Below are 9,596 nucleotides of genomic sequence, written 5' to 3' on the forward strand. Positions count from 1 at the left end.
GAGGCTGAGGGGCTTTAGGCAGATGGGCTTGAGGGAGAACCAGTGTCTTCTGGGGAAATGTGATGGATTCCTTCGACTTGTCAGAGCTCTTCTTATCCTTTTCCCTCTTCCGCTTAGTAGTGAATGCTTTCATAGCCTTTGGTGCTTTTTTTCCCACCAGCTTATCAACAGGCTAATTTTTCCAACATATAAGATTGTTATATATCAACTATAAAAAAATGCAAAGAAGTTAATTTTCTATTAGGAGTTTAACAAATATACTATTGGAGATGGTACCGAAATACGAAGAAGATGAACTGGCCATGCAACAAAGCTGAGCAATGCATCTACTACCGTCCTTGCATCTGGAGTGGGGTAGGGTAGATCATAATTAGGATCCTCAACTGTCTTCAAAGAGACTTTCACTGTCCCTTCAGGGATGTGTTCATTGTGAAGCATTACTTGCCCAGTAATGTTGTACATGCGCCCCAGTGCAACCACATGGCCATCTTCTGCCAAACAATCAACATCGGCCTCACCCTACATAAATTAGAAAAAAGAAAAAAATTATGTAATATGAACAATAAAAGTAGTATTATGTGTAAGATTATAGTAAAATGAATAATGATACCTCAGGTAGGAGTTGAGATGGGACTGTGCAACTAGCATTCACACTAGGGCTACTGTCGCCCAGTGGAAGCCCCAACTTATGCCGGCTCAACAGCATGTCGATGAGTCTAGATTGTTCTTGTATCTGTTGTGATTGTGCTAGTATTTGCTGCTTCTGTTTCGCTAGCTCTTGCCTCAACTCTTGAACCTCAGCAGAAGAAGCAGCCTTTTTACTATGCTTGAACGCATCGCCAAAGTAATCTTTTCTTGTGACTCCAAAGCCAACGCCCCAAACACGACTAGGATGGTCAGTATTCCCTAACGTCTTCTCCAATATTTCCTCATCAACAGTTTGAGTGCCTGCTAATGTCTCTTGAGTCAAAGTCTCCTGTGAAGCAGAAAAAAGCAAAGTTTATAAGTAAAAACTAATAACATTATATCAATATATCATTAATACTTACTATTGTTTCAACAACCGCTTTTGTTTTTGGGTTGTCAATATTTCCTGCTTCATTTTTTCGAGCCTCGACCCAAATCCTGCCACGGGATATAGAACCCTCCGACGCTTACTCTTTCTCAATCAAACTCTTTTCAACTCCCGTATATCCCTTGCGTCCAGCCTTATATGTATATTCATTCTTTTTTGCCAACTCTTTATTTTTGGCGCTTAATGCCTTCGAAAAAACATAAAACATAATAAGTCAATTAATATAAAAAGGAGGTGACAACAAAAGCAACAATATATAAAAAAAATAATATTAATGTTACCTTGAACTCTGGACTGCGACATGAGTTGACAAAAGCTTTCCATTCATCCTCACTCACAATTGTCGAAATGAGGGAAGGAACTGTATCTTCGATACCCTCCATGTCAGGGTTCATAAAAAATTTACGGGTAACAAAACTTCTAAAAGATCTTAAGGCTATCCCAGCTTTCTGTAGAACAAACTTCTTGCGCCTTTCCTCGATCTCAAATCCTGACTGCAAGATGAACATGTCAATTTAAATAAACGATTACAAAACATTAAGTAAAAAAAAAAGCAAAGTGATAGTATCTTACTGTTAAAGTTCTCTACACTGCATCCTTCATTGCTGGAGTTGCATTCTTCCAAGATTTTAAAGTAATAGGCACTGAGGACTTCGCTGCCACACTAATATAACTGATGAAGTTATGACTGTCAACTACTTGATTCTTATTATTCCACTTGACAGTAAATTTTCTTCCTTCATTTCTTGCTTTAGTGACTTCCTCCATCACAACCAACCCTCTCCTCAATTGTTCTTCCTGCTTATCAAGGTCAGCCTTTTTCTTAGCCGGGTCATCATGTGCCTACTCGGACTACTGGATCTAGAGCCAGTGTTAAGATAGTCATGCTCAGTAGCCATTTACCTGTGAAAGCAATAATAATCAAGATTAAATAAATAGAAAAGAATAAGTTAAAAAAATTAAAAAAATAATAAAAACACGTGAACTTTCTTTAATAAGTCAACAATAACATAACTACCTATTTATGTTGTTTTTTTTCTTTTTCTTGTTTTAACTACCTTTTTTGACTAATTTCTTCTTCAATTTAAAAACCTTCTTCTTTTGTTGAATTGATTTCCCCCTCTTGAAAATCCAAATTCCCTCATTATGATCACATCTTATGTAGAAAGCATTATCTTCAATACTGTCTACACCATCATCATTTTCAAATGATGTCCCATGAAATGGATCAACTTCAACCTCATCATTTCTTTGACTTTGCTCATTTTCTGTATCTTTCATTTCTTCAACTTCCTTGTTACTCAATAAAACAATAGACCATTTTTTATCAGCTAGATCATGGACATAAAAACTTGTTTGGCTTGGGAAAGAAAAATGAAAGGATCCTCTGTGAACCCTTCCTTATTCAGATTCACCCTAATTAACCCAAAGTTATCAACATCTACCCCATTCTTATATTCAACCCACTTGCAACCGAAGACTGGAACTCGAAAGGAGATGTAATCTAACTCTCAAATATGCTCAATTACTCCGAAATAATGCATTTTTGGGTAAATAGGTTTTTCATCTTTCTCACTGGAAATGTGCATGCTATCACCTATGGTGGATACACCACTATTTTGCATTGTACTTTGGTCATCACGCTCCTTTGTGTAGAACTTGTACCCATTGTTAGTATAACTAGTGTAAGAGAAGACATGTTTGCTCGGACCTTGTGCCAGCCATTTTAATCTATCAGAAACTGAATTAGGATTGGCATTGTACTTCCCTTCGATATGCTCTTTCAACCAGCGAATGAACTGTTTATTGTGCAGCTTGATGATCCAACTCTATAATCGATGATGGTGCTGCCTTTTTAGCTATGCCTTATGAATTTTTGCATGCTCATCAATCTCTGGAGAGTTGTACAGCACAAAAAGGTATACTTTTTCCCATTGGTCACTTGAGATAGTGACAATTTTTCTTCCTGTTGTCCGTTCTGTAGCTTCATCATCAACATTCCTTGAATTCTCTACGTATTGACCACAAAAGTGAATAGCCTCTTATTAATATATTGTTCAACAATACAACCTTCTGGTCGACTTTGACTTTTCACATACCCTTTCAATACTTTCATATTATGCTCAAAAGGGTACATCCACCTTAAATAAGCAGGGCCGCATAATTGTACCTCCCTAACCAAGTGAACGGTTAAGTGGACAATGATATCAAAAAATGCAGGAGGAAAAAACATCTCTAACTCACATAATGTTTGCACAATTCGGCTTTGCAACTTCAGCAACTTGTTAGGATTAATTACTTTACTACAGAGGCACCTAAAGAAGTAACATAGCTTTGTGATTGTACCTCGCACATTATCGGGTAAAATACCACGTATAGTAATCGAAATAAAATTCTCCATAGTCTTTAAACCTTTTAACTTTAGGTCCTTCATTGAGACAAGGTTTCTAACATTTGAAGAGTAGCCATATGGAACCTTGATTATAGCAAGAAACTCATATAAACTTTTCTTTTCTTTTCTAGACAGTGTGTAAGCTGCTGCTTGAAGAAATGTGCGAGTTCCCTTCTCCTGCAGTGCCAATTCTTCTCTTATGCCCATTTCAACCATGTCTAACCTTGCATTGATGCCATCCTTCGTCTTTCCTGGAATATGAAGCAATGTCCCAACAAGACTATCGCACACATTTTTCTCAATATGCATCAAATCGAGGAAGTGTCACACATTCAAGGTCTTCCAATATGGCAACTCAAAAAAATTGATCTTTTCTTCCACCCGCTTGTTCCAACATGCTTTGCAAACAGTTTGCCAAATTCAATATCAAGGTCTTTTACCTTTTCAAATAATTCCTCACCAGTCAACTGCTTTGGTGGCCTTTCTTCTTCTATTTTTCCATCAAAAGACTTTTTCCACCGACGATATCGATGTTTGTCACCCAACCATCTACGATGCCCAAGGTACATGTTCTTCACACCATGTTGCAATCTCATTGAATGTGTTCCCTCTTCACAAATGGGACATCCAAGTTGTCCTTTAATACTATACCCTAATAGATTACCATATGCTGGAAAGTCATTGATTGTACCAAAAAGCATGACTCTGAAATTGAATATCTCTTCTTTGTAGGCATCATATACCTCTACATCTGTCTCCCACAACAACTTCAAGTCTGCAATCAATGGTTCTAAGTAAACATCTATGTCATTTTCGGGTTGCTTGGGCCCTGATATTAGCAAGGATAGCATCATATACTTTCGCTTCATGCAAAGCCAGGGAGGAAGGTTATAAATGACCATCATCACAGGCCATGTACTATAGGTACTGCTCTGCATACCATGTGGGTTAATCCCATCAGTAGATAATGCGAGGCATGGGTTCCTATCTTCTTTTCCGAACTCAGGGTACTTCCGATCAAACCTTATCCATTCAGGAGAATCAGCTGGATGCCAAATCTTATCATCTTTAATCCTTTCATTTGCATGCCATATTAAATTCTTTGCCTCTTGACGTATGCTATACAAACGCCTAAATCTTAGAATAATAGGAAAATACCACATTGCCTTCTTCGCACTCTTCCCATTTTGCTTATAACGTGATGTCTCACACTTAGGACAGTGGGTTAGCTCTTCATATTCATTCCTAAACAAAATGCAATCATTAAGGCAAGCATGTATCTTCTTATAGCTTAGGCCAACTATGCGTAACACCTTCTTTACATCATATAGCCGATCTGGAAGCTTATTATTCTTCGGTAGCATTAGTTTGATTAGAGAAAGCAAGCTTGAAAAACTTGTATCACTCCACCCACTTGTTGCTTTCAAGTTGTACAATTCTAACACAGCGGACAATAAAGTAAACTCAGTACAACCCTCATACAAAGGTGTCTCCGCATCAGTTTTCAACCTTTCGAACTTCTCTGGAAAATTCTCGAGTTCCTCTTCCATCACATCAACCAATTCTTCAAGACAATCAGCCTCATTTGCATTTGTGTCAAAAGATGATGGTGATGAACAACTTTCTATATACCCTTGGCTACTGTTATTCACATCTTCAGGTGTCTCCCCATGCTTTACCCAACACTTGTAACTTTGATCAATTTCATACTTAAACAAGTAAAGTTCGCATGTCTTAGGAGAAATTGACTTCACATTACCACAACTTAGACAAGGACAAACAATTCGCTCATGATTTTTTATGTTGTTTACCGCAAACTTAACAAATTCTGCCACCTTATCCCAATATTCTTTAGATAGGTGATTGGCAGACATCCACTCCTTATCCATAATGCCCTTATTTAAGAAAGATGGTAAAAATAGAAAAGCATTCAATGAATCACGAGTTTAATTACTTCAACAACTTCAACTATGCTTATATTTGTTCTTTTCAAGAGAAAAATTAAAATTAAAAAAAATCAGCAGCCTAACAATTTCAAATAAGTATTCCCCAAGTATTATGCCCTTTCTTTACACTATTTTAACCTACAAAATTTTAAACTAATTCAAGAAACAAGATAGAAGTATAATTAAACTCCCTCTAGACCATAATTAACAATGGTCATATTTGCAAGACTAAAATTTTTTAAAAAATTTGGCAGTATAACGGCACAAAACTAAGCATTTCCCAGGCTTACTGCCCTTTTTTAACAAATTGAACATTAAAATAACAACAAATTCATATTAAAAATCACTAATCAATCACATTTAACAATTGGCAGCAGACACAGAGCATTTTCGTTCAACCAAAATTCAAGCACATTGTGTATGAAATCATCCCCATTGTAAATAATCATAATGTTCAAATAAAATACTCAAATTTTATACAATTTCTTAAAAAAAACTAACCTTTTTTTGTTTGCCGACCCACGCACGTACACGGTTGAATGGAGATGAATCACGAACCAAGCAACTGGAATAGAAGAGGAAGATGAAGTTAGGAAGAAAGAGACGAAGAGGAAGAGGAAGAAGAAGAAGGAAGAGGAAGAGGGAAGAGGAAGAGAAAGATGAGCGAAATGTAGCGTAGAGCACTTATGTGTTCGCACACCACAAGATGGAAGACGAAAATGGCAATGAAGGCTTGCAACGGCATTCCAACGACGAAATATGGAAGGGTTTGGCCGGAAATGTGGACTCGGTGCTTGGGGAAGGAGATTCGACAGTGGGTATCTGGTTTTGCAGAGGAGAACTGAAGTTTTGAGCGTTTGAGAGTAACGGTTTCGGGAGAATGAAGAGGCGATTTAAATGAAATTATTCAACGGTTATATTTAAAAACCGTTGAATAAATGTTTATTTAACAGTTCCTCAAGGAAAACCGTTAAATATTATAAACATTTATTCAACGATTCTGGTTAAGGAACCGTTGAATAATAAGATGATGTCATAAGGCGGTTTTGAAAACATTTATTCAACGGTTTTGGATTTTAACCATTGAATATTCTGACACTTTATTCAACGGTTTCTTTTCCTGAACCGTTGAATAATATGGTGATGTCACCAAGCATTTTTTTGACGATTTTATTCAACGGTTTTTATATTTAACTATTGAATATATATAAATATATTCAACGGTTATTTTTTTAACCGCTGAATATTAGTTTTTCAAAATCCTGCCTTTTTTTATTCAACATTTTTTCTTATAACTATTAAATAAGAGGCATTATATATACGGTATTTTTTAATAGTGTCTCTAACTTATGAGGCTTTCCTCATTTTCTCTTGTTTCTTGATCTCCTTGGTTGTTTTGCTGTCTCTTTCATCCTGCTTCACTGACCTTTCCTTTATGCTTTTTTGGGGTTTCCTACGTGTCTTCATGGATTCATTTAAGGATTGTAGATTCATGGATCAAGATTATTGTTGTCTTACTCATTATCTCTTCGCTGAAGTTCATGACTCTAGGAGATTTCATCCTTCAAAATTTCAGGCTTACATCCCAAGCAGGTTTTGGGAGCTAAGAGATGAAATTCATATCATTCATTCTTCTCATAACTGTTTCTCATTATTCTTCTGATGTTTGTTTGATTTAATCTTCATGTGGATTGGTGGTCCATGGGTTTTCAATGGAAGTTTGGTAATTTTACAAAGATGGAAGCAGTGCCAGTGATGGGCACAGAAAAATTCATCAGGGGGCAATATTTAAACTAAACATAAATATTAATACTTTTGAAGAAAATATAAATCTAAATATTAATTAAAGTAATATATAAATAAATTAGTAAAAAGTTTAAAATAATATATTAATTTCATTTGTATAATAAATTTATTTTTATAAAAAATATAAGAGTAAACAATACCTTTAAATATGCATACTTGATAATTTTTTTTGGAAAAATTGTAATTTTAACTGAAAATTAAGGGAAACTTTTGTTATTCCAGTAGGAGCAATTGCCCCCTCCATGTTCAAACTTGGATGGGAGCCATTTCTTCGTCTTCAAGATGTTTCTTTCTCACAGGTTTTATACAGAATCTTTTGCTACCTTGATTGCCAACTCCTAGGGGACTTTCTTATCTTTTGATGAATCCAGTATTATGAATTCTTTTGGATTGCGGATCCGTGTTTTTTTACACATTTCTCAACAACTAAAATTGCAAGGAGTTCTCACCTTTGCAGATGGGAATGAATATGATTTTACTATTTACTAATCAACATGATTTGTTTTAACTGTCGTGAAGTTGGCCATGTTCATCAGCAGTGTCGTCGATCTGCGTCTTCTTTATCTCTCTCTTTTGCAAGATCCTAGTTTTTTAGACATCTGCATGAAGTATCGATTAAGGTGGTTTTCTATTGGTTGCTTTTAGTTTATGAGATTTTTGATTGGAGGACTAAGGGGTCCAACTGGGTGAATGATTTTCATTTCTACTTTCAAATCTTCGTCAACTTCAAATGCTTCAGGTTCAGGTCTGTGGATTCTTTGGTTCAAGATCAGAAACCTCTGCACCGGCTTTAAGAGCACGTGTCATGATTCATGGTAGCTCTAGCATGTCTTGCTGTTTAAGGAGGAAATCTTGTGATTTCATCGACGGTTCAAATTTGACGCAAAAGAAAAGGACTAAGCTTGACCATGATGATCTTTTTCACTCACTATCTGATCGATTATCTGATCAAGTTTTCACAGAAACAACTACACAGGTGTTAGCATTTCATCTTAACTGTGGCTCTTCAACTTAATGATCTTAAATCATCAACATCATCAGCCAAGACTTTCGCCTATTCACTATCTTTTTTTACTCCTTCACTTTTTACCACTCTTTTTTCCACTTTCTACCACTTGATGCATGCAAGTGACTTGGATGGTAGTCAACCGAGTTCAGTCTTATGTCAGCTTGGGTTTATCTCTGCTTTGGTCTCGCTTCTTCATCTCGAGTTCAGTCTGGGCACAACTTTCGCAAAAGGAGTTTCTCTCTGTTTTCAAGAACAGAAACAGAGCATGTTCGCGTTGCTGCTGGGTATGACGAGGCTTGTTCCGAAAAACCTCATATGCACGCATGATACTTCTGGGGACCTTCATGCATCGCAGCAAACATGGAGGTCCAACAACTGGAGCAGCGTCTTTTGCTGAGAACGTCAGTTTGATCTTTGAGTCTTTCATGTTTAGTTTGTTTACTGTTATGTTTGTCTGTTTGGTATGTTTTGTGTCACCTTGTTCTGGGGTTGTTCTCTTTTCGGGCAGATAAGTTTTTAAAAAATCACAAAACCAAAGTATATATATGTTGTGCTTCGGATTCTCAAATCCTACGGGATAGTTTTAGCCGAATTGAATTTCAAAATCAACTCTGAAAATAATTTCAGTGCTACAGTGCTCGTGTGCCTTTTAAACAGAATTTAATACCAGCTTTTGAACTGGTTTTCTACTTGACTAACGTGAGCTTCTTAACTTCTTATCTGCATGATCAAAAGTACAACAATCTGGGTATTTTCATTTGTCAGGGGGAGTTTGGTCTTTGGTTTTTGTTGTCTATGTTAGTTTGGATTGAGTCTTTACATTTACAGACTTGCTTTCTTAATGTTGTCTTTTGCTTTGGGCCTTTGGAAATTCCCTTCCAAGGGTCTTTTATGTGGAACCAATTTCAGTGTTTATTGCATAGATGAGCTCGGATAGCTCACCATTTCGAGATTATTTATATTTAATCTGAATCGTAGAAATTTATAGCTTTTTATTTTTATTTTTTTAAAAAATATTTTAATTAATATACAATTGAAATTAAAAAAAAATATCTTAACTGTTAGTTTTTTAAAAATAATTTTTTATTTAGAAAACACCCGTTGAAAAATTATAAATTTGGACCATAAAAATTAGATCTAAATAATTCAAAGGCAATGAGCTCTTAGTGCTCATTTGTATGATAAGCACTAAATCTAGTTCCATTTTTATGTTTAATGATATTTTTTTAAAATATACTCTTATCAGTTAGTCCATAATTAATACAAGACCCTTGAAATTTAATAAAATATTAATGATACGTTTTTCAAAAATGCACTCACCTCTTTCACTCTTAGCCAAGATACTGAAAATCAAATCAATTTTTAAAC

The 9,596-nt window shown here is 35.7% G+C and overlaps 1 protein-coding gene across 1 annotated transcript; it reads right to left on the reverse strand.

The window, feature by feature from the left end:
- Positions 1–3,799: 3,799 nt before the first annotated feature.
- LOC129314028 (uncharacterized) lies at positions 3,800–5,356 on the reverse strand. The gene has a single exon (XM_054957409.1). The coding sequence runs from the start codon at positions 5,354–5,356 to the stop codon at positions 3,800–3,802; it is 1,557 nt and encodes a 518-aa protein (XP_054813384.1).
- Positions 5,357–9,596: the final 4,240 nt, after the last annotated feature.

This window comes from Prosopis cineraria, unplaced genomic scaffold (assembly GCF_029017545.1).
Source record: "Prosopis cineraria cultivar Desert tree isolate PC_DT_omini unplaced genomic scaffold, ASM2901754v1 PC6, whole genome shotgun sequence".
Lineage (NCBI taxonomy): Eukaryota > Viridiplantae > Streptophyta > Magnoliopsida > Fabales > Fabaceae > Prosopis > Prosopis cineraria.